The sequence below is a fragment of the Electrophorus electricus genome, chromosome 4, assembly GCF_013358815.1.
Source record: "Electrophorus electricus isolate fEleEle1 chromosome 4, fEleEle1.pri, whole genome shotgun sequence".
In the NCBI taxonomy this organism is placed as follows: domain Eukaryota; kingdom Metazoa; phylum Chordata; class Actinopteri; order Gymnotiformes; family Gymnotidae; genus Electrophorus; species Electrophorus electricus.
This window is the reverse complement of record NC_049538.1, coordinates 10663260-10689050: the sequence shown is the minus strand read 5'-3', so window position 1 is coordinate 10689050 and position 25791 is coordinate 10663260. Positions and strand designations below refer to the sequence as shown.

Genomic DNA, 25791 nt, shown 5'->3' with positions numbered 1-25791 from the left:
TGTCTTTGGATAGTAACAATGACTGTACTCACCGAATGTCAAAATGCCAGTTAGTTTCAATAGGAATGGAAGTGTGAATAATGCCATCCTAATTTAAGAAGATTAGGTATATTGTATTTAATCTCTTGGTCTCTTGGCCGAACACAAATGTGCACGCACCAGCCCGGAGAACGTTCAGTCATGCCGGCGCATATTTCGCGCTGCATGTGCACACCCCTCTGCCAAGGTGCCTTCCTCTCCCTGGGGCTGAAACCTAACCAACATCGTAAACTCTAAACGTTTTCAGGAACGAGCAGGAACCAATATGTGTGTGTGTGTGTGTGTGTGTGTGTATGTGTGTTTACGTGTGTATGTGTGTGTGTGCGCGTGCGTGCACGTGTGTGAGCATTTGTGTGTGCATGCGTGTCTGTGCACATGCATGCGTGTGTGTGTGCGTGTGAACATTTGTGTGTGTGTGTGTGTGTGTGTGTGTGTGTGTGTGCATGACTATTAACTCATGACAGGCTGGTTGGTGGAGGGTCAGCAGGTCATTGCCCCTCACGTACTGGTGCACTGCAACAAGCAGAACTGAGTGCTGCTCGCTCCCTGTGCTGTGGAGCTCTGAATCACTTTAGCAAGTTCCCCACGCTGGTCGAACTGTGCCAAGTGCAACTGCTTCTGCCAGCCCTCTTTAGGCTGGGAAGTACAGGGAACTGGAGGAAATGGTTTTCACTGATTATAATTATAATCGTAGTAAATAGCTTTCATTGGCACTAGCTGGTGGTGTAATTTGTTACTGGTTGCGGTGAGATTGCAGCTGTTTCTCTCTGAGAGTTTATGAGTCCACAGGAAGGTTGCGGCTTTTTGCAGGTATGGCGGTAATTCAGAAGGAAACGCTTTGCTATTCGATGGGACATCATGACCGCGATGTGCGTACAGCTGAATTAAAGGTTGACTGTCTCTGTGCTTCATTTGCATTTCGCTCCAAAGGTTTGGGGGCCCCACTATGACATTTTTAAGGAGTTCAATCCAAATTGTGCTTCACTGTCTACATTCACATTACCAGGCTGAAATGGCTCGAATCCAGTTTTTGTTTTTTGTTTTTTTGTTTTTTTTGCTTTAATGTGACACAGATCTGATTTATTTTCAGGTATGTGATTGTTTCAGATCAGATTTGAGGCATTCACATTACAAACCTCATTGTTCAATTGCTATTTTTTTTTAAATCAGGATTGGATCTTGATGGTTGACAACATGCACACATTGATGTGTTTTTGTATGAGTCTCACCACCGAGAAAAAAGGCACACGGTATTAATACTGACAAACCGCACGCAATCATGTTTATATCATGGCCAGACACGATCAGGTTGCCACGGCTAGCTCGCGCCGTTTTTGCAGCTACTTTCTTTCACCGCTCTCTTCCGGTGAGAGCTAAGCGCATGCGTGTGTACAAAAAGCCACATTAAATCCTGATCTGACTGTTCTCACTCAAGTTGCATGGCCACGAATCAGATGAAACAGATCTAGGACCACATTCGAAAGTGACACAAATCAGATTTGAAAAGATTGGCTTAAATGCCCGCACAACCCTGAGAAAAATCAGAGCTGTGTCACATTGAAGAATAAAATTTAATTTGAGTCACTTCAGGTTGGTAATGTGAACACAGCTTTTTGTCCTAGATCAGACACGTGTCCATTTCAGAGGACACATCCATTCATATTACAGACACTTGTAGGTCACTTGCAATTCTGAATGTGAACCACTGAGATAGGCCAGTCTCATCTGAGCAAAAAAAATCTGAATGGAACAGTGTTGCCTCTAATGTGAACATAGTGTGAACCTTTCCACCAGTTCAGTCATTACACAAGTACATTCTGGGTGTCTTTGCTGCCCTCCTGTGGCAGCTTATAGAAAACCCTCATATTAAATTTAAATGATTTAACAGAATGGATGTGAATGGTTTAACACCATAGCTTTATGTATGACTGATAAAGGATCAGCTCTCCCAGCTGTTGTCATAAGAACAGGAAAGGCTAAACTGATCCCAGTTCAGATCTGAGTAGTGACTGAGCACTGAGCATTGTGAAAACTCTTCCCAGTTCCCGAAGACCAGCTCTGTGAGCTAAACTGCCGGGCGATTGGATACCGGTTCTACGTGCGCCAGTCGGACAGGGTCATAGACGGAACTCCCTGCGGACAAAATGAGACATCCGTCTGTGTGGCTGGGAAGTGTCAGGTAGGAGTCGTCTGACCTTGACCTGTGACCTTTGTTTTTTGGGGGTAGTGCAGTGACACTGCTTTTCCATTAATTATTAGACACTACTCACCATGCTGGACATATTAGATAGATATTTGACTGGGACTCTTGACGTGTTCCATATTTCATGTTATGACAACTCCTGACATTCTGTTTTTTGGGTAATTTACAGGTTTGGCAGAATAGTGAAATTTCTCAATCTGTAAAATGTCTGTCTGATATGAATAATGAGTGCTTGTAGAAATGATCACGTGATCAGAGCGTATCTAAAACGACTGTAAGCCGGGAGTGAAAAAGAGTAAGACTGAAGCACAGCGGCTATTTATAAAGTGCAGTTACACTAGCAGCCAGTGGAGGGCAGTGCAATATAATCAAAAATGATTATTCCTGAAAGGCTCTATGTTGGACCTCACAGAAGAGTCTCAACATTGTTATAGTTTTTGGTTTGTTTTACCTGTTGTCTGTTAACGTGTGTAATGGTCGTTTGTAACTAATTTTGATGGAATGTTGTATTAGAACTGTTCTTAATAGTTGCGTTTGTAGAATACATTATATACATACTATATATATATATATATATATATATATATATATATATATATATATATATATATATATATATACACACATACACACACACATTTTTATAAGAGAATGCATTGTGTATGTATATATATATATATATATATATATATATATATATATATATATATATATATATATATATATATATATATATAAAAATACACAAATGCACACACACACATACACGTTAACATGCTGTGGTCCATTTGTTTTGCCACACTTTTTTTAACTTCCCACATTTTGCTGTGCTGGCTTTTTTATTTGCAATTCCTTGTCTTTCCTGTGGTCGAGACCCACCCTGAATCTTTGCTGTTGCGATTTAATATTTAAGCTATTAAGCTGTCATCAAAATAAGGTCAATGGAACTTGCACTGGCAAATTCCAACAAAACCTTTTCTCAACAAAATGAAGTGAGTAGAATTAGGTGTAACCTACACGCTTCCTTTAGGGAAAGTGAGTGGTTCAGTGGTAGACTGCTCCAGAATGCTGAGAATATTGCCCTAAAGGATGTATGCTGTATGCCCTAAAGGATGTGTGCTATATGCCCTAAAGGATGTATGCTCTATGCCCTAAAGGACCCTTTATGCTGACCAACTTGAATCATCACCATCTAAGCCAGGCTTTCACTATTCTACTCTGTGTGGGTTTTTTGTGCTCTTGATTCCTACAGGCTGATATTCTTTTGTTTGTGTACTCTGTTTCATAACTGTCTGCACTTGTAAATGTGTACTGTAGGTTAACCAGTCACGAAACTTTCTCTTGGACCTCACGTGTTCCTCATACGTTCTTGTTGGCTGTGCCGAGAGCGTTTTCTCAGAGCCAAAGCTCTGCGTGGAATGTGAAGGGAATTCTTTGACCATGGAGCCAGACTGTTACACCGTCTAGAAGAGGCGATCACTGCCTCGTGGAAGGTTGCGGAGAAGAAATTAAAAGTTGCGTGGGATTCTTTTAAGAGAGGGATGATGCATCTCCAGCACTGTCCTCCCAGTTTGTGGGCCAGCCCTACATTTGGGTCTGTGTGTTCTCCCGTGCAAGTGGTGGGTTTGGGTCCAGAGCGCTCCATCGCCGTCTCGCCCTCTCACGCCGAGCTGGGTGGAGACTATGCAGCTACGTGTAGGAGTGTATGCGGAGAACATCGTCTCGGCCGGGTTAGCTCCCGCTGCAGAACATGACGTGTGTGGCTTCAGCACTGTAGGTGACATCGCCATGGTGACAAGAAATAACGACATCCGCGCTCCCGCTGGGCGGAGTTTGCACGTGCAGGCCCACCTCTGAGCCCTCGCCATTGGCTGGGTGGATCCTGGGAGCACAGTTGTTTATGCCGGAAGAATTTCATTGTGGCTTTTTTATTATTGTGAATTATTTCTGAGCATTGAGCATGCTTGCTCTTTGACGAGGACTCTGTGTTGGACTAAGATTTGGAGGGGACATGTGGACAGACAGGGTCAGTGTAGCCCCAGACATCCCAAATAACTCTCACCCCCCCATCGCACAAGGGTGGCTGGTACTAAATATTCATGCTTGGTTCACTGTTGTTTTGTAGAATCAAGTCCAACCCATGTGTGTGTGTACGTGTGTGTGTGTGTGCGTGTGCGCGTGTGCGTTTGAGTGTGTGTCCAGATGGGAGCTTCATGGAAGGTTGCGGAGAAGAAATGCAAAGTTGCGTGATTCCTTTAAGAGAGAGACAATCCATCTCCAGATCCTGGGGTCATGTTGTGTGTTTCTGGAGCAGCAAAACCTCGACGCATAAGCATTTCAGCGTTAGGTGCTTCTCTGCATATGAAACTAGTCTCACCTCATCCATGCTGTGTGTGTGTGTGTGTGTGTGTGTGTGTGTGTGTGTGTGTGTGCGTGCATCCCCTGTGACTCTGTCATGATTTTGGCTTCTTGTTTATGTTCTGCAGGTGTGTTTCCTTTAAGACTATCACATTAATGGTGCCTGAGAGCAAATGCAACTGGAAATGGCTGTAAATCTCGCACACATGCACGCGCCCAATCACACGGGGTGGAGAGTTCATGCTGGTGTCATACCACACACCCTGGCGCTGACCTCCTGACCTTCAGTCACAGGGCGGACAAGGTTCCCTTTCCCAGAAAGCTTCTCAGTCACTGAACCCTCCACCAAAACTGCCTTCCGGGCATGAAACTGAACAAGCCTCTCGGGCAGCTGCGTTGGCGAGGTCTGAAGCCGTCTGGAATTTTGTAGCGGCGCGTGAAGAAGTCAGTGCCCTGTACGTGTAAACTCCCCCAGCGAGGCTCAGTTGTGCCACACAAGCGCGCGTGTGTGTGTGTGTAGCCGAGCAGGACCCAATCGTGGACAGCTGTTCAAACTTACTGACCAGGACGTATGAGCTTGCCATACCCGCCATGGTAGGTGTTCTATCACAGAGAAGGTTAGCTGGCTAATGGGTGGATGTGGCATAAAGGCTAAATTGGGAGAAAGACCGCCCCCGTCGGGCTGTAGCTCTGTCTCAGTGTGCAAGCCTTGTCTCGCTGGTTGACCCTGTGGTTTTTGTTTATATAAGGCTACTGCTCTTGGGAAGCCGCAAGGGTTATGAGTGATGAAAGTTTGACGTTAGTCTGGGCCTTAACGCATAACCACCACCTTGTCTCCCACTCCAGGAAGCCCTGACCCCTGACCCCTGCTGCCTGAGCACCGCGCCGACCGGCCTTAGGATGGCTCGGGGAGGGGTCGCCAAGGTCAGTAGGTTGTCGGCGAGGCAATGCATTAGTTTGGCTTCTCTTAAAACCCACTTTTCTCTGTTCTCACTCTTTGAACTGGCCGTTGGTAACCTGGTAGCGAACCTGGACCCAGGCCAGTACACGTTGCTGTTCTGGGGAAAGTGACTGGCGGAAGTGGTTCGGTAACCCACTACACCTATGGCAACTATTCGGTCTGGGCTGCCATTACCTAATGGCTTTGTTGTATTAATGAGAACTATTAATATTAGAACTATTAATAGAACTATTAATGTATTAATAGTTCAGTTAGGGCAAGTAAAAGGAACTAGAATGAGGTTCTACAGTGGACATACAGCTCAGGCTGTGTGCGTACGTGTGTACGTGCGTACGTGCGTGTTTGCTTCTAACAGCTCTGCCTGGTGTCTCATTGCTTCTTCACTCACCTCTTTTGCAGATCCCACATGCTGTAATCGTGCCAGCATGTGGCTGTTCCTGACTCCCCCTCCCAGCTCTCGTGGGTGTGGGACTGAGAATCTCTCCCCATCCCTCCTCTCCTTTGCTCATCCATCTGTTATAAGCATCCTGTCCCGGGTGTTTCTCTCCCCCCCCCCCCCAGCCCGAGCACCACGGCCGTTATAAACACTCCCAGCGCAGGTCGGGGGCAGGCTCAACCCTAGTGAAGTATGCCTGTTGCCTGGCGCCCACTGGAGGGTGCTCTAGAGGCTTAGACCCGGAGTTCTGCCTTTGGGAAGGACAGGGATAAGGACGTCAGCCTGACTGGTTCAGGACATGCGGATATTCGGACCTGTTCTGTTCTCACTATCCTCCGTCTCTCTCTCTCTGGGCTCCCTCACAAAGACAAAGACCTGTCTGCTCATCCAGCTAGCTGGGTGTGATTTCAACAGCTCGTGTAGCCGTATGACTTTTTTCACTTCATGGCATCAATTTAGTATTTGCAAATAGGGAAGACGCGGGTTGATTTGCTTTTGTTTGTTTTAAGTGTTTTAAGCCCATTTTAAGCCCTCAGTCACACACAAGCTATTCTCTGCACATCTGGCAAACGCGACGTGTTACACATATCAGAAGAGCCGTGCTACCAGCTGCTCCAATAAACCCCTCCTCCTGCCTCCGCAGGAACCATGTTGAATGTTCTAAAGCACGCATGAAACCTTGGCAGGCCTTCATGTTGTCATTAGGGGTGTTACCATGCCTTAATTGTTACAGTACTAAAATCTTTCCTGACTGACAGCTTTAAGACCTTTATTCGGGGTGAGCGTAAGGGTGAGGGGCACAGGACGTGTCCCTCAGGGGTCTAGACCTCCACGTTAATTTCCTGGTTCTGGTGGCTCCCTGAAATATTGCCGCCTCGCCTCCCCCGCACGCTGGGAGCCGTCCACACTTGAGCTCCACCATAAACGCTCAAGGTGTACATGTGCAGATGTTTGCTTCCAAAAGCAGGTGCTCTGTAGCATGGGGATGACACTGGACACGTCAGTACTCACGTCAGCGCTAATCACACGTCAGTGCTAATAACACAGGAATACTCACGCCAGTGCTAACCACACGTCAGTGCTAATAACACAGGAATACTCACGCCAGTGCTGATCACACGTCAGTGCTAATAACACAGGAATACTCACACCAGTGCTAACCACACGTCAGTGCTAATAACACAGGAATACTCACGCCAGTGCTGATCACACGTCAGTGCTAATAACACATCAGTATTCATATCAGTGCTAACCACACGTCAGTGCTAATAACACAGGAATACTCACGCCAGTGCTAACCACACGTCAGTGCTAATAACACAGGAATACTCACGCCAGTGCTGATCACACGTCAGTGCTAATAACACAGGAATACTCACACCAGTGCTAACCACACGTCAGTGCTAATAACACAGGAATACTCACGCCAGTGCTGATCACACGTCAGTGCTAATAACACATCAGTATTCATATCAGTGCTAACCACACGTCAGTGCTAATAACACAGGAATACTCACGCCAGTGCTAACCACACGTCAGTGCTAATAACACAGGAATACTCACGCCAGTGCTGATCACACGTCAGTGCTAATAACACATCAGTATTCATATCAGTGCTAACCACACGTCAGTGCTAATAACACATCAGTATTCATATCAGTGCTAACCACACGTCAGTGCTAATAACACATCAGTATTCATATCAGTGCTAACCACACGTCAGTGCTAATAACACATCAGTATTCATATCAGTGCTAACCACACGTCAGTGCTAATAACACAGGAATACTCATATCAGTGCTAAACACATGTCAGTACTAATAACACGTCAGTATTTATATCAGTGCTAATCACATGTCAGTGCTAATCACAGGTCAGTGCTAATAACACGTCAGTATTCATATCAGTGCTAACCACACGTCAGTGCTAATAACACAGGAATACTCATATCAGTGCTAACCACACGTCAGTGCTAATAACACAGGAATACTCATATCAGTGCTAAACACATGTCAGTACTAATAACACGTCAGTATTTATATCAGTGCTAATCACATGTCAGTGCTAATCACAGGTCAGTGCTAATAACACGTCAGTATTCATATCAGTGCTAACCACACGTCAGTGCTAATAACATAGGAATACTCATATCAGTGCTAACCACACGTCAGTACTAATAACACGTCAGTATTCATATCAGTGCTAATCACACGTCAGTGCTGATCACGTCAGTGCTAATAACACGTCAGTATTCATATCAGTGCTAACCACACATCAGTGCTAATCACACGTCAGTATTCATATCAGTGCTAACCACACGTCAGTGCTAATAACACGTCAGTATTCATATCAGTGCTAACCACACGTCAGTGCTAATCACACGTCAGAGCCAATCACACAGCAGTACTCACGTCAGAGCCAATCACACAGCAGTACTCACGTCAGTGCTCATCTCAGTAAAACCACAGGTCAATAGTTCCTCTAGTCTTCACTGGAGTGCTGTTAACACCTTGAGGATGCACATTAAATTTACACGCTGTAAGAGTTAACCCCTTACACTTGAAGAAACCCATGCTGCAAAAATTAACCCCTTACACTTGAAGAAACCCATGCTGCAAAAATTAACCCCTTACACTCCCAGAAATCCACACCTCAAGAATTAACCTCTTACACTCCCAGAAACCCACTCTGTAAAAGTTAACTCCTTACACTCCCAGAAACCCATGCAGTAACAGTTAACCCCTTACACTCCCAGAAACCCATGCTATAAGAGTTAAGTCCTTACACTACGCTTTCACTCTTAGAAATAATTTATATGCTTCATTTGTTTTAATCAGACTTTAGTGATGAGCATCGGTTAAAAGAGGTCGGAGCGGGGGGGGGGGGGGGTCATTATACAGTCATGATACAGAAAGCATCATGGGAGCTCTTCTAGTTGATCAGTCAGGCAGGTTTGTTATACTTCTGCCATTATTTCTGACTGTGTACTTCATCACACATCACTATTAGTTCCTAACCACACTGCAATGTTCAACAAAAATAACCAAACATTAAAAAAATTTCAAAAAACCCCCAAAATTCTAAAATAGGCATTTTCAACAAAACCGGGGTCACTAGCCCTGTTTGCTAGTCTGTCTGTGTGTAACTGTGGAGTAATGGAGGAGGTCCAGGGTGTGTCACACACACACACAAACACACATGATCTCAAACACACACACTGAGAGCCAACTGACAAGTAAACTTTTCACAGTTCCTGTGCAATTTACTTGCACGTACATTCTTGCATATATGAGTCTCTGTGTGTGTGTGTTTTCTGTGGTCAGTGGGAAGCTATTCAGTTCTTTCAGAGATTCTCTTTAGAGACTGCATTCACAACACTGTGGTGAGTCTGACATGGCTGTAGATCTTTATGTGCGACTAACCTGCACAGCCCATCAGACACATGGCTGTAGATCTTTATGTGCGACTAACCTGCACAGCCCATCAGACACATGGCTGTAGATCTTTATGTGCGACTAACCTGCACAGCCCATCAGACACATGGCTGTAGATCTTTATGTGCGACTAACCTGCACAGCCCATCAGACACATGGCTGTAGATCTTTATGTGCGACTAACCTGCACAGCCCATCAGACACATGGCTGTAGATCTTTATGTGCGACTAACCTGCACAGCCCATCAGACACATGGCTGACGGCAGTGTCCCTCTCCTGCTCTCTGGAATGTTATGGAGTGATGGGAAAATCAAATCATGAGCTCAGGCCTTTTGGCAACATGCACCTCTTTCCATAGGTATGTGAGGAGGACTCACTCTGCAGAGGGAGGAACCTCTGAACCTCCGACACACCACACTCTCCAAAGCCCTGAACCTCCTCCATTCAGATCTGCTACACACCACCCCTTGCTTCTGCACTTTCACTCCCCGGTTGTGTGGTATTAGGGTGGGGTTATGTGCGTGGTTTTAGGGTGGGGTTATGTATGTGATATTAGGGTGGCATTATGTATGTGGTATTAGGGTGGAGTTATGTGTGTGGTATTAGAGTGGGTTATGCGTATGGTATTAGAGTAGGGTTATGCATGCGATATTAATGTGGAGTTATGCGTGTGGTATTAGGTTGGGGTTATGTGTGTGGTATTAGTGTCAGGTTATGCGTGTGGTATTAGGGTGGGGCTATTTCCAAAAGGATATGAGAACAGGGTACCAGGCGAAGGGTTGAATCATCTCAGAAACCGCTAAATTCCTGGGACGTTGTAGAGCCGCCGTGGTGAGGACAACACCAGTGAGTGGCACAGATCAATCAACATGCCACAGTGGACCAGTTAACCTCTGTACTGAATACAGTGTAATGAACACAGTGGACTAGTTAACCTCTGTACTGAATACAGTGTAATGAACACAGTGGACTAGTTAACCTCTGTACTGAATACAGTGTAATGAACACAGTAGACCAGTTAACCTCTGTACTGAATACAGTGTAATGAACACAGTGGACCAGTTAACCTCTGTACTGAATACAGTGTAATGAACACAGCGGACTATTTAACCTCTGTACTGAATACAGTGTAATGAACACAGTGGACCAGTTAACCTCTGTACTGAATACAGTGTAATGAACACAGTGGACTAGTTAACCTCTGTACTGAATACAGTGTAATGAACACAGTGGACTAGTTAACCTCTGTACTGAATACAGTGTAATGAACACAGTAGACCAGTTAACCTCTGTACTGAATACAGTGTAATGAACACAGTGGACCAGTTAACCTCTGTACTGAATACAGTGTAATGAACACAGCGGACTATTTAACCTCTGTACTGAATACAGTGTAATGAACACAGTGGACCAGTTAACCTCTGTACTGAATACAGTGTAATGAACACAGTGGACTAGTTAACCTCTGTACTGAATACAGTGTAATGAACACAGTGGACTAGTTAACCTCTGTACTGAATACAGTGTAATGAACACAGTAGACTAGTTACCCTCTGTACTGAATACAGTGTAATGAACACAGTGGACTAGTTAACCTCTGTACTGAATACAGTGTAATGAACACAGTGGACCAGTTAACCTCTGTACTGAATACAATGTAATGAACACAGTGGACCAGTTAACCTCTGTACTGAATACAGTGTAATGAACACAGTAGACCAGTTAACCTCTGTACTGAATACAGTGGACCAGTTAACGTCTGTACTGAACACAGTGTAATGAACACAGTGTAATGAACACAGTGGACCAGTTAACCTCTGTACTGAACACAGTGTAATGAACACAGTGGACCAGTTAACCTCTGTAATGAACACAGTGGACCAGTTAACCTCTGTACTGAATACAGTGTAATGAACACAGTGGATCAGTTAACGTCTGTAATGAACACAGTGTAATGAACACAGTGGATCAGTTAACGTCTGTAATGAACACAGTGTAATGAACACAGTGGATCAGTTAATGTCTGTAATGAACACAGTGTAATGCACACAGTGGATCAGTTAATCTCTGTACTGAGCACAGGAGTGATGTGGACAGTGTCAGGGATCACCACTGAGTGAACAAGGCTACGTCTGGGCCTGCCAAGCAGATGCATGGCCAAGATGCCAATGTTAATCCCTTGAGGACTGAAAAAACGTTGACTTCTTGGACTAATCCGGGTTCCTGCTGCATAAAGTGGATGGACCGTGGTGTGTAAGCCGCCAAATGCATGAGAGCGCCTCCATGAAACAACTGTGGGCCAAATGCAGGGTGTTGGAGGCATTGTACATGTCTGGGGGAGTGTTTTGCTGACATGATTGCAGACCACTAATACCACTGCATGAGTCTCTGAACTTGTACAGTGAGGAGAAGGAGGCCGAACCTTCATGGATCACAGTGGGGCCACACGCAGGAGTTGGTGACCTCCTTGGATCCTTAAGGCTCCAAAGCTTTAATTAGATTTCACCTCATGCCAATCAAGCTGTTTTTTTGCCAGAAGAAAGCATCCAGTCAGTCTACAAGTGAACATCTGGAAGTCATTAAACATCACTAGAACATGGATGATTGGATGGGTGTTCCGTTGTCACTTTTAGTGTTTTTAGTGAGAATGTGGAGTGTGGGGGTGGGTCTGTGGAATGTGTGGGTGGGTCTGTGGAGTGTGGGGGTGGGTCTGTGAAGTATGGGGGTGGGTCTGTGGACTGTGGGGGTGGGTCTGTGGAGTGTGGTGGTGGGTCTGTGAAGTGTGTGGGTGGGTCTGTGGAGTGTGGGGTTGGGTCTGTGGAGTGTGGGGGTGGGTCTGTGAAGTGTGTGGGTGGGTCTGTGGAGTGTGGGGGTGGGTCTGTGGAATGTGTGGGTGGGTCTGTGGAGTGTGGGGGTGGGACTGACACAAGAATTCGGAAGAAACTGAGACGTTTGTTAGCGTTCCATAATGCACTGCAACAAGTAGCAGGAGGTTTTAGATTAGAGTCAAGCAGGAGGCGAGAGTGGAAGGCTCTTCGAGCTGGGCCGCGGTCCAAGCAAGCCTTCAGATCCACACTGAAACGGTTACCATAGAACCGGACTTTCGCTGTGCCGTACGTTTGGGTCTGTTCAGCGATTTCAACCCCATCAAAGATCTGTGAGATGAACAGAGAGAAGAGCCCACAAACAGGGAAGAAGAACCTGATGGAGCTTTAGGATGGAGGGAACATCTCAGCCTTTATTTATAAGAGAAACTCAGTGCTTGACAACACTGACTCTTCACAAAGTGGTAAAGGCAGGGATGCCCCGTAATGTTTTTGAGAAATGTGAAATAGTACTTATTAAATTTAATTTACTTAAGATTTTTATATATATATATATATATATATGTTGCATTTTTTAAAAATTTGTGTATAAATAAGGATTTATTTACTTTACTATTTACTATTAATTTTTATCTTATTTACATGAATAAGGATTTTTTAAATTAATTTTTAGGGCTAACCTCGGAGGCTATGTTTGTCTTTCCAGTGACAGATGAAGACATTCTCTCTATCTCTCACGTACGTGTCTTTGCTAAGGGTGGCAGTCACTCTGGAGCGTAGGGAGTGTGTGCGGAAGCCCCGGCTGTTCCCAGGCTGTTCCTTCCTCTTCCTCAGTCCTGTCATTCTTCTCGGGAAGGAAGCACGGCTCAGACTTCCTCACCCAGCACATCCCCACACAGGAGTCGCCACCTCTCTCACGTTTCTCTTCCTCTCTTTTTCTATCACACACACTCTCTCTCACAGTCTCTCTCTTTCTCATATATTCTCTCACTCTTACACATACAGACCTCATTCACTCCCACACCATCGTTTTTTTTTCTTCTACATTCTGTCTCTCTCATTGGTTATTTTTCTTTTCCCTTTCTGTCTGTTTCTCTCATACACACACACACTCTCTCTCTCTTTTCTCTCTCTCCCTCTCCTCCGGTCTCCTCCCTCTGTACCTCCTCTCTTGGCTTACTGGCCTCTCTCGCTCCTCACCTCTCTTCTGCAGTGCCCCTGGCACATGCACACACTCGCCACATCAGTGATCGAGGCGCTCCACGCTCGTGTGTGCGATCGAGGCGCTCCACGCTCGTGTGTGTGATCGAGGCGCTCCACGCTCGTGTGTGTGATCGAGGCGCTCCACGCTCGTGTGTGCGATCGAGGCGCTCCACGCTCGTGTGTGCGATCGAGGCGCTCCACGCTCGTCGTGTGCGATCGAGAGAGTCCACGCTCGTCGTGTGCGATCGAGGCGCTCCACGCTCGTCGTGTGCGATCGAGGCGCTCCACGCTCGTCGTGTGCGATCGAGGCGCTCCACGCTCGTGTGGCCTCGTCTGACTGCGTGTTGCGTGTGAGCCAGGCAGCCTCGGAGGTTGGTCAGCGTCCTGGAGGAAGCCCAGCCAGGGAGGACACAGCGAGTCCCCTCCGCCCGCTGCCACGCTCCTCCATCACCGCGCTGCCATGCTGCGACGTCTGACCCTGCTGCTGCTCTCTCTACACGCCTGTGCACTGGGCATGTCCTGGCCGCAGGTGAGCTTGTCCTCCACACATCCACCCTCCCTTCTGCACTGGCTGACCGAGCGGCAGTGTCTAGCCTAACCCTAGTCTCAACCAGAGTCCTGTCCGCTGTGAGGACTGCCGCTTGTAAATCTAGTCTAGAATTGGGCTTAAAACATCACTGTAGCCTACTTGTGGTGCTCTCAGCTCAGTTGGTTTTCTCGGAGCAGGAATTTTCTGGGCTTGTGGGTTTTCTTTGACTTTTTTCGAGATCGTAGGATAAAAGAATGCAGGGAATTCCACTCTAGTTGTGATATTCTTAACATGCTAGAATTTGATACGTTTGTGTTGAGTTTTGAGGCAGGTGGGTTTGACTCAAGTTTTTTGGACACGCTTCTTGTGTTCCATCCTTCCTGGGGTAGGGGGTGGTGAGTGTAGTTTACTCTTCTCTGTGTTCTGTCTATCCTGAGGTTGGGTGTAGTTTACTCTTCTGTGTTCCTGCCTGTGTGGGGTTTTGTTTGTCCTTGGGCGCGTCCATTAGGGTTTAAACCCACAGCCCTCTCATGTCACTCCTGTTAACAGCTGGGTCCTGAAACGGTCCAACCAGCCCTGCTCCCCCCCACCGCCAACACGGGGCAGCCTCCAAAACAGCCTCCTGTGCTTTCATTTTAAAGACATGGTCTACATATCATATGTCTCAGAAACAATGTGAACTCAGCCTGTGTATATAGTCACACTTCATTAGTGTAGAATGCAGTCTCTGACTTATAAACTTAGTACATCCAGAGTAACCTTTGATCTGAGACAGAATGACCTTTGGCCTTTCAACGGAGGCAGAGATGTGGTGTGGTATTTGGACCCACTCCACCCTTGGCTGTTTTAACCAGGTTTACTAGCAACGTGTGTCTTTTTACCATGTGATGGTGGCCTTCGCCTTGCTCCTCCCAGGAGCTTAAAAAGCGCTTTAGGTCTCTCATGGTCTAGTTAGCGCTCTCGTGGTCTAGTTAGCGCTCTCAGGGTATAGTTAGCGCTCTCAGGGTCTAGTTAGTGCTCTCATGGTCTAGTTAACGCTCTCGTGGTCTAATTAGCGCTCTCAGGGTCTAGTTATCGCTCTCAGGGTCTAGTTAGCGCTCTCGTGGTCTAATTAGCGCTCTCATGGTCTAGTTAGTGCTCTCATGGTCTAGTTAGCGCTCTTGTGGTCTAATTAGTGCTCTCATGGTCTAATTAGTGCTCTCATGGTCTCGCTGGCCCGTGTGCACGTTGCCGGAGTATCTGTGCTAGCGAACGAGCAATCTGCCGAAAAGAGATTTCCTCACCACCGATGTCAGAATGCAGTGGCCTAACTAATCGCCATGGAAACGGAGTTTGGCCACAAAAGCCATGTCGTGCCACACTGCTGAATAGCCACACCAGTGGTGTGTGTCCGCGCGTTGTCTCCGTGGGATGTGTCGTATAGCAGACATCATGAAGTGCTTTCCAGTAGTCTTTGCAGCTTGGGTTTCCATCGGCAGGGACATGCTTGGCCCACCATTTTGGTCGCGCTCCCAGCAAGTTCCGTTTCTTAAGTTACAGAGGCAAAGCATGAGGGGAAGTGTGTTGGCTAATGGAGAGAGGGAGAGGGAGAAAGAGTGGGAGAGAGTGGGAAGGAGGGAGAGAGAGAGGGAGAGAGTGGGAAGGAGGGAGAGGGAGAGAGAGAGGGAGAGAGTGGGAAGGAGAGAGAGAGAGAGGGAGAGAGTGGGAAGGAGAGAGAGAGAGAGAGGGAGAGAGTGGGAAGGAGAGAGAGAGAGAGAGAGGGAGAGAGGGTGAGAGAGAGAGGGAGAGGGAGGGAGGGAGAGAGAGTGAGAGAGAGAGGGAGAGAGAGTGAGAGAGAAGGAGTAGCAGAGAGAGTGAGAGAGGAAGAAAAAGAGTGCGCAAGACAGAGAGAGTGAGAGAGGTGGAGAGAGGGAGGGAGAGAGAGAGCGGCAGAGAGAGGGAGAGGGAGAAAGAGAGCGAGAGAAAGGGAGAGAGAGGGAGGGAGAGCGAGTGAGGTGGATAGAGGGAGAGAGTGAGAGAAAGAGTGAGCAAGACAGAGAGAGAGAGTGAGAAAAAAGAGAGTGTGAGAGAGAGAGAGAGAGAGACTACTGTGCTGAGTGGAAGCAGCCAAAAACGGAACATCATGAAAATCCAAATAAAGTACTTAAGAGAAGACGGTTCAGGTACCTTCAGAAATGTCATTTCATTTCATCTCACAGACTATAGCATAAAGATGGTTAATAAAGGACTGCATTGCTGAGCCATAGCAGAAATGCTGGCTCCCCTCTACCTCATTAAGAGAGATGTGGTGACTCCTGTGGGTCCCCCCCCCATGACTGCCACACATGGGTTGGCCTTGGTGGGGATGGGGAACTTGTCGTGACGTCTCCTCTTTAAGAACAGTGTAAAAATAGTTTGTGTGAAGGACACAGCAGACCATATTATTAAATTATGTTTGGTGTGCTTAACCTCTGGAGATGGATATTGTTTTGGGACATACAGTTTTAAAAGCTATTATAAAAAATTGCTTTTATTAAAAAGATAGTTTTGGTTAATGCTCCATTTTAGGTTTTTTTTTCTGGTTCTTCTCAAGCTATAGATACAGCAAGTAACCTTTTCCTCATTTGTCAAATGTGTTCCTTGCCCTGTTGTCCAAGTTGGTGCTGTGTTGTTCTCGTTGTCCAGGTTGGTACTGTGTTGGTCTCGTTGTACAGGTTGATGCTGTGTTGTTCTCGTTGTCCAGGTTGGTACTGTGTTGGTCTCGTTGTACAGGTTGGTGCTGTGTTGTTCTCGTTGTCCAGGTTGGTGCTGTGTTGTTCTCGTTGTCCAGGTTGGTACTGCGTTGGTCTTGTTGTCCAGATAGGTGCTGCGTTGGTCTCGTTTTCCAGGTTGGTGCTCCATTGTTCTGCAACAGGGTGGAGATATAAAATGATATCATACACATAGATAACTGGGGGCAGGGCAAGGGCGGCGCTAGCATGCAAAATCTGGAACAGAGGCTCCCACGCTGGACCCTTTATGACAGGAAGCTGTTAACCGCAGGGAAGACGCTGGAGGGTTTGTGTGATGATAAATGAAGACCCAAGCAGGAGGCTAACCTTGTTTACATTTAGACTCATGGTTTAGTTTATTAGTCCTGGGGCTAAGCCTTAGCACATATGATACTAATATATCTTCTGAAGTGTTCCTGTGGTTAACTCATTATTATATTCCTGGATCTCTGAATAGCGTGAGGTAATATTTACCTAAAACCAGTAAGCCTTTCCCTGACCACTTAAATTATCAGAATGAAACAAATTGGGCATTGTATTGTATGTCTTTTATTCTGTCTCCAGTGTGTGGAGTATCAGACGGAGATCCCATTACTGTCCCTGAGCTACTGCTCTATAAGCTTGCCTCCATAATAAATTATGGGCTGGAATGGTCTTGCTAGCGTGTTTTTCAGCTGGAGCCTCAGTCATGTAAACATTGCATTTCCAGATGAGCTGCTGATCTCAGCACATGCCGACAGTGCTCTGGATCCATCCAGCTTCCTGCGAAGCCTGCGCCATTCGCCAATCACGTCTTAGGCTACAAACACGAGCTCATACACGAGGTCTTGCAGCTTTCAACACGTGCTAATGTGCAACATGAATATTTCTCTTTTACAGTGCATATTTAGCAGAGAGTAATTGAATGGCATTCAATGCTCTGTGAAACGCTGTACGTACTCGAGAGTCTAGTGTCTGAGGGCTTTTCCTTTCTACGACATGGTAAATAAGGGTGGTACAGAACGCTGCCTGGGTCCGGACTGTTGACAGCCTTCTGTATCCAGTAGTCTAACAGCAGCTCACTGCCTGAAACTGCCAGGTGGGATATATCTGGGATATATCCCCGCGCCAGACCCTGAGAGACCTCTGCTGTGGTGGCAGCGAAGCCCCTATGAACCCAAGTGTGTGTGGCACAGCTGTGAGGTTCTGTGTGTGGATTGGACGGTAGATCCTAGATCACCATGGCACAGAGGGAAAGTGGCAACGTCATACTCCGCCATCTTTACTCCTGGAGCCCTGACGCAGTAAGTCCAGAGGTCGTGGTGATTTATATGTGAGCGTAATGCTGTTGTGTTTAATGGATGTTCGGTGTAAACAGAACCTGATGAGTCGTCAGCAAGCTCGTGATAAATATCCAGATGACAGTTTATGATAGTCATATTCTGCGCACCGAGGAGCATCTGGACACATATGGATTCCCTCATTGACATCTGAGTCTCTCGCTTTATGGCTGTCTGCGATCTACAGTGCTCTCCGAGTGGTGCTTGGTGCTGAAGGTATTGCCACAAACTTACAATTCTGCATTGATTCACCTTCTTTGGCCAGCAAAGAGCAAAGAAATCTTGATTTTGAACTAGTGAGACTGCATTGGGTGCAGTGTGTAGAGAGACCTCTCTCAGCTGGGTCGGTTACAGTGTGTAGAGAGACCTCTCTCAGCTGGGTCGGTTACAGTGTGTAGCGAGACCTCTCTCAGCTGGGTCAGCATGTGTAGAGAGACACCTGTGGTATTTACTGTTAGTGAAGCAATGACTCTCTTGTTTCCTGACCTTTGATAAGATCATTATTTAAAGTGTTTTTCTGTCCCTCCATGAAAATAAGAATGATCAAATTTCGATCAGGTACCTACCAGGTGCCTACCAGGGTGACCACGGGTAATGTGGAATATGGGTTCGGAGAGGGAGCCTGAGAAACAGCTACCACATTCAGGGACGGCAGCAGGCGCGCAAATGACCCATTTCCGACTGGGGATGCATGCATTTATCTAGACCCATCTAGGGGGCATGGGCCCCCTGTCCGCTTTGGTGACTCTAGATAACTGTTAGTGTTATGGAGTTTTCCCACTAAGAAGATTTGAATGCAGATGTTGTCCAGTAAGCAGCTGAGATCTGGTGCTCGCCTTGTGCACTTTTTAGTGTTTTTGTTCCGTTATCTTCCGTTGTTCAAAAAACACAAAAAGCCCTGAAGTGTAGTGTTACACTGATAGTAGCATGTTGTCACTAATCGTTTTGACTGAGCTAAATATCACGTGATATATTGCTGAAAACAATACACTGGACTAGCTATGATTTAAGCGCTAAGGTGTGCTGCCTTACCATAAAACAGAAATGCATATATGTTTGTTTTCCCCGAGGTGAAATGTGCTTTAGGGGTGTAGACGGAATGTCACGGCATGGCTATGATGCAGTGAGTGAGGACTATGGATATTCTTATACATTACAGCCACCACACACCAGAGCCAGTGGCTCGGGACTGCGCTGGAATGCATGTGTAGGGAATTGTTGTTTCCTTGCGTCCTCAGTTGGGATTTATTGGGAAATGCTTTATGACACCATAACGTCTGGGAGCTCTGTGCATAACAAACCACACCCGAGGTGGGCCCACCACCCACAACGAGGGACAGGCTAGGGTTGGTTGCATGCCAGCGCATGGCATTACTTGACTCGACAGCAACAGGGAATTGTGGGTGTACTGTGACATGCACTCCGTCTGTTATTGTCTCTTCAATCTTAATCTTAGTCCCTCTTGGTAAATAATCCCAACTCTGGATGTCACTTTAGATTTGTGTTCCACCACTTTTCACCACTGATTTCTGCGTTGAACCACGGTTCTACGTCAGCACCAATTACAGACGGAAGTGGGTTTTGCAACTTTTTAGCCATTAGTGGATGAGGAAGTGTGCTGCCTCCCTTGTAAATCATAAGATAAATGGCTCAGTAAACCCAACATATGGTGAGCAGATAAGAAGCAAAAATATTTCAAGTAAAGCTTGTAGAACTGATTGTATGTTCAGATATGGTGACCTGCTCTACTGATGCGTTTGACCCAGGAAGCAGACTATGATTAATGCAGGAATGAGAATATGATAGTTACTTAATTACCATTTCTGTGGCTGTGTTGAGTTTTCTGTCAGTTAGAATAATTCGGTTTTCTTCGTTTTCACGTGAGACTTTTTTTTAAGAGAAAGCTGGTTTTTTTTTTGTTTAAGCTGAGGAGCTTCAAGGATGTTAGTGAGTGTTACCGTTGTCAGTCGCTGTGACTTTAAAGCGCCGTTGTCAAACGGACAGGCTTGTCATCTTGCAAGCGGGTTTTTTTTCTTTCTTTTTTATGTTCTTATACCTATTTAAAAATTATAACTGCCTTGGCACTGTGTCTGGGGGAAAAACGGTTGTCCGATAAATTCCGACTCGGTTGTCTCTCGAGTCTCCCGATCTCTCCGTTTGCTATCACACTCCCACAGCACGAGCAGTCCACAGCAGGTCCCGGTTGGGACCTGTGAGAGAACAGCACACAAGCGGCTGTAGGAGTATTAGGTGAATGGCAGAACGGTAAAATGTGTCAAATCCTGTGTTAGATACTGACACCCAAACATTGTGTGTGAGTGTGTGTGTGTGTGTGTGTAAATGGTTTTCTGCATTTGTTTCAGTCTAGACTGTTGGAGGTCAGCAGATACAGGACATGTCTTGTTAACAGAGAAAATTAATATATTTTTTATTAGAAAACAATATTTTATTTGCTTTAGAAAAGCAAGGATTAAAAATAATCATTTTGCAATAATGAAATCAATAATCAATAAAAAATCATTATCTGGTTAAAAGTCACTCAGATGTCAAAAGTCAGACTCTCAATGTCTCTCTATCCATTTTCCCTTCTCTCTCTCTCTCTCTCTCTCTCTCTCCCTCCCTCATTTTCCTTCCCTCTCTCTCCCTCTATATCCCTCTCCCTCCCTCCCTCTCCCTCTCCCTCTCCCTCTCTCTCCCTCTCTCTCTCCCTCTCCCTCCCTCCCTCTCCCTCTCTCTCCCTCTCTCTCTCCCTCTCCCTCCCTCCCTCTCCCTCTCTCTCCCTCTCTCCCTCCCTCCCTCTCCCTCTCTCTCCCTCTCTCTCTCCCTCTCCCTCCCTCCCTCTCCCTCTCTCTCCCTCTATATCCCTCTCCCTCCCTCCCTCTCCCTCTCCCTCTCCCTCTCCCTCTCTCTCCCTCTCTCTTGTGTGCGTGTATGTCAGAATCCCGGCTGTGATGAGCTGCTGGGCTCTGGGAAGGTGATGGACGGATGTGGAGTGTGTGGGGGAGACAGCACAGCCTGCAGGCTGGTCTCTGGTCTCTTCCAGCACAGCCTGACCAGGGTGGGCTACCACAAGGTCGTGGAGATCCCAGAGGGAGCCACCAAGATCAATGTCACCGAGATGGTCAGGAGCCAGAATTACCTTGGTGAGTGGGGCTAGGCACACACGCACAGAAACACACACACACCCACACACACACACACACACACACACACACACACACACACTAAGCTTATGTTTGGATTAAGCCACTCATTGGCATTTTTCCTCACTTTTCTTCATGTGAAGTCACATTAGTTCATGAATTCCTGCTCGGTCAGATTTGTTCAATCTAAAGTAACTTTGAAAATATGGAAGCATCTAAAAAGTTCATAACGTTCATCATCACAGGAATTATCCCCAAACTCTCCTCCTCCCCAAACCACCTTAGACCAACTCCTCCCTGACTGTAAGATTGCAGTGCTAATGTGTGTATGTGTGCGTGTGAGTGTGTGCGCGCGGGTGTGTGTGTGTGTGTGTGTGTGTGTGTGTGTGTGTGAGACAGAAGACGAAAACGGTTCAGTGCTATTTCAGGAGTGACTGGAGGAACGTCTGTGCTTTATTGTTGGACACACTGCTTTAATGAGAGCCATGCTGAATTGCGGACATGTGTCGGACTCGTGGGGGTCAGGAGCAACCGTCTGTCCCCCTGCGTCCCCCCCTCCGTCCTCGGGGGCTGTGGTGCACATCACATCACTCTTCCCCTTGGCGCCAGCTGGTCCCTTTCATTACAGAGACTAATTTCCGGAGCCGGAGCCAAAGCCGGAGCCCCCGACAGAGGCATGTTTGAGGTGACGTGGCCCCAGGTGTGAGGGCCCAGGTGTGAGGGCCCAGGTGTGAGGGCCTCTGGGGAGAAGGCCGGCGTGGGCATGCGTCTGAGCTGGGCAGGGTCACCCTGCATAAAGAGCGACAGCAGCGGACAAGTCACGCGGGGGGGGGGGGGCACAAAGGCCCACGCAGTGTGTGTGTGTGTGTGTGTGTGTGTGTGTGTGTGTGTGTGTGTGTGTGTGTGTGTGTGTGTGTGTGTGTGTGTGTGTGTGTGTGTGTGTGCCATTATTGCTTGATCGAATGCAAATGTGAGAGAGAAGGAGTGAGTGGTAGGGGAACACAGGCTTCCTTGGATCATCAGAGGATTCACTGAATTACGATTTTGAATGTTTGGAAAATTCCAGAAAATCCCCAAACCACATTGCTCTCAGTTCTCTCTACAGACTGAATAAGTGTGATAATTTATGAAGGTGGTTTGTGAACTGTCTTCCAGTTACATGGTCCTTACTAGAAAACCAACTACACAAGCGCTTACACACCACATCTTTCATGTGATGGGACAGTGATGTTTTGTGTCAACTACAAAAATACAAATTCTTCCTAAACTAACCTAATAATTGCTTCTGTGTGATTGTGTTTACATCTTTAATTTTTGTGTGTGTTTGTCTGTGTGTATGTGTGTGTGTGTATGTGTGTGGTCCGATAGCTTTGCGGAGCCGTTCTGGACGTTCCATCATAAACGGTAACTGGGCCATCGACCGACCAGGAAAGTATGAGGGAGGTGGGACCATGTTCACATACCGGCGGCCCAATGAAATCAGCAGCACTGCCGGGGAGTCCTTTCTGGCAGAGGGCCCAACCAATGAGATCCTGGATGTGTTTGTGAGTGGCATGGACATCACATCCAGACAGGAAGGACTTTTGTCCTGCTGTCCACTTCCTGTAGAGAGCTCTTACAGCATGGTGGGGTCAACACGGCGTCACGGAGCCGGACGTAGATAGTGCAGGGAAACGTGTTGTCCAGGCACTGGATTAAACACCAGACACAAAGGTTTAGTCCGATGTGTGTGCTGGCACTGTCTGGCTTGGACTTTAGTCGGTGAGCAGCTTTCCACGGTGCAAGATAACATTTGTGAGTCTGTATCTGATCTTTTTGTGACAAGTGTGATTCTACCACAGCGTTTCTTGCACTACATGTTGGCTGGGCTGGTTTCTGATCCAGGATTTGGACACCAGCATTTGTTAGGGTAGGACTAAGGATTAACACACGATGGGTTCGACTCCCAGGAAACACACATCCTGTCACACTGATAAATATGGAAGACGTGAAGGAGCCTATGTGCCAAACACTGTGTATGTAGTGTTGGAGTTAGCAGATGAAGGGGTGGCACCCTCTTCTAATGCCTGGTCCCCACATCTCTCAGGGAATGCCAAGGTCCGAAAGCATATTGAAACCCCTCTACCTCATTCATGAAAGCTTCTGTTCTGTTTTTAATGTTCAGATTATCTACCAGCAAACTAACCCGGGAGTGCTGTACGAATACATCCTGCCTTCCGAGAATTCCGCCGGCACGGCTGCTAACACAGAGGGTGAGCTGCTTCCTTAATTCTAATCTTTATCTCAACTCAAGATCTAACCGTAGCCTTTATCATGACTCTAATCGTAACTTTGAACGTCATACCAAAGAAAACCTTCAGTAGGTAGGCTGTTAATCTGAGTTCTGTTAGGACTGTTTGGTTAGCGGGATCCTGTTTTTTGTAGGGAATACCGTGAATGGAGGCGTGGGGATCGATCAGTACGGCCGGTCGTCCCAGGATGCATATGAACAGGAAGGGGGCCACAGGTACCCCCCTCTCATACCCGAGAACCTGGTACCCGCTGCTGCCCCACCACGCAGGCACAGAGAATACAACTGGAAGCTCATCGGGACAACCGACTGCAGCGCCACCTGTGGGAAAGGTCAGAACTGCCTTTACACCACTTTCTCCAAGTCACTTTTACATTTCACAGCTGTGATTTGCTGATAGGGACACTCATCACGTAGCTGTGTTTGTGTGTGTGTGTGTGTGTGTGTGTGTGTGTGTGTGTGCCGGGCAGGCAGCAGCCATACTGTGTTTGGCTGTGTCCATCGGGCCACTCACGAGCGTGTGTCCGACAGCCTGTGTGACGGCACTGCCAAACCCAGCCCACAGGATGAGCCCTGCAACATCCAGCCTTGTCCTGCCTTGTAAGCACTCTCTCTCTCTCTCTCTCTCTCTCTCTCTCTCTCTCACACACACACACACACACACACACACAGTGGCAGAACAGTATTCATATTATACAGCACCTGATGCCTTTGCTCACCTGTGTTGTACGTGATCTTTCTTTATCTTCTTTATATCCTGCGCAGCTGGGACATCGGTGAATGGTCCGAGTGCAGTAAGTCGTGCGGCCTGGGTTTGCAGCACCGGCAGGTTCTGTGTCGGCAGGCCTACGCCAACCGCACGCTTAGCGTGCACGCTTCCCACTGCCGCCACCTGCCACAGCCTGAGAGCAGCAGCCCGTGCCAGCTGAAGATCTGCAGCGAGTGGCAGCTCCGCTCCGAGTGGAGCCCGGTGAGTGCCCTGCTCCCTCCTCCCCGATAGGCCAGCCGCCCGCGAGGCCAGTGAGGGGGGCGAACGGGGCCGTGGGTGTAGCTGGTGCATAGGGCTTATAGGGGTGAACACTTCTACAAGGACCCTTCTGTTCCGCTAACCTGGAAATTAAGACACAAGCCTTAAGACAGAAGACAGAGTTGCTTAGTCCGTTATATATTTTTAAGGAAATATTGTTGTCCAGTAATTCTTGGAAAAGATGGGAAAGGCCAGATTAGCACTTTGACCTTACAGCTTCTGCTCCTATCAAACAGAATAGCAAGTTGACCTTTGCTCCTTCTGCTCCTTCTGATCTTCTCCCAGGTCTTCCCACACATGGAGCAGCAGGGTGTGAACTGATCCTAGAGCAGGGAAACATGTTCATGCGCCTTTCTCTTAAGGCTGTATTCCCTTTAGAAATCTAGGGGCCAGTAAGGCGGATCGGAATCACAAATATTTTTCCATTTTACTTCTCCGTTATGCAGAATGCGTTCACTGGGTTGCAGTCACATGGTTTTCTGTATTGTGCATTTTGAACAGAGAGCTTAGGAAAAGATTGTGTCCCCTTTATGTATCTTATATACACAGAGAACTACACATAAATGTAGTTTCATAGCATTTCCAAGTGTTAACTCAGTTTGTGTGTATGTGTGTGTGTGTGTGTGTGTTCTCAGTGTTCTGTGCCCTGCGGTGTGGGTCAGAGGTCACGGGAGGTGCTCTGCGTCAGCAACGTCGGTGACGTCGTGGAGGATGAGGAATGCAATCTGAAGCTCCGCCCCAGTGACATGGAGAACTGCGATATGGGACCATGCGCTAAGAGCTGGTTCTACACGGATTGGGCTGAGCAGGTGGGTTTCCGGTCCACAACTCTTCCTGACACAGCAGGAATTACAGTAATTAGTAGGATCAATAATAATAATAATAATAATAATAATAATAATAATAATAATGTCTCTACCCTGCTTCTCTCAGTGCTCTGCAGAGTGTGGGATTGGTGTGCGTAGCCGCAGCGTGGTCTGTCTCACTAATCACGTTAGCAGTCTTCCTCTGGAGGCCTGTGGGTCAGAGCGCCCCCCAGAGGTGCAGGCCTGCAACAGTGGGCCCTGTGAGAGCCGTACTGAGTGGTTCACTGGGCCGTGGGGTCAGGTGAGCCCACAGAACATTATACAGTAACAATTTCAGAAGGTTATACAGTGTATCACATGTAGACACACATCAGCACACAGACACACCAACACAGAGACACACATCAGCACCCAGACACACATCAAACACAACAGATAAATCCCCTCTGTAGACACAGACACATATC

At 47.1% G+C, this 25791-nt stretch overlaps 1 protein-coding gene across 4 annotated transcripts in view; it reads left to right on the top strand.

Moving 5' to 3' along the window:
- LOC113583445 (thrombospondin type-1 domain-containing protein 4) overlaps positions 1-25791 on the top strand; it is a 36790-nt gene that overhangs the window by 7398 nt on the left and 3601 nt on the right. For 3 of the 4 annotated variants that reach the window (XM_035524925.1, XM_035524924.1, XM_035524926.1), the window contains exons 7-15: positions 2082-2218; positions 20997-21201; positions 22570-22745; positions 23366-23453; positions 23626-23823; positions 23962-24091; positions 24257-24461; positions 25154-25327; positions 25452-25625. In XM_035524925.1, the coding sequence (XP_035380818.1) occupies positions 2082-2218; positions 20997-21201; positions 22570-22745; positions 23366-23453; positions 23626-23823; positions 23962-24091; positions 24257-24461; positions 25154-25327; positions 25452-25625 (1487 nt within the window). Of the gene's footprint in view, positions 1-2081; positions 2219-13684; positions 13990-20996; positions 21202-22569; positions 22746-23365; positions 23454-23625; positions 23824-23961; positions 24092-24256; positions 24462-25153; positions 25328-25451; positions 25626-25791 lie in introns of those variants that run through there. The other variant, XM_035524927.1, reaches the window with a different exon arrangement.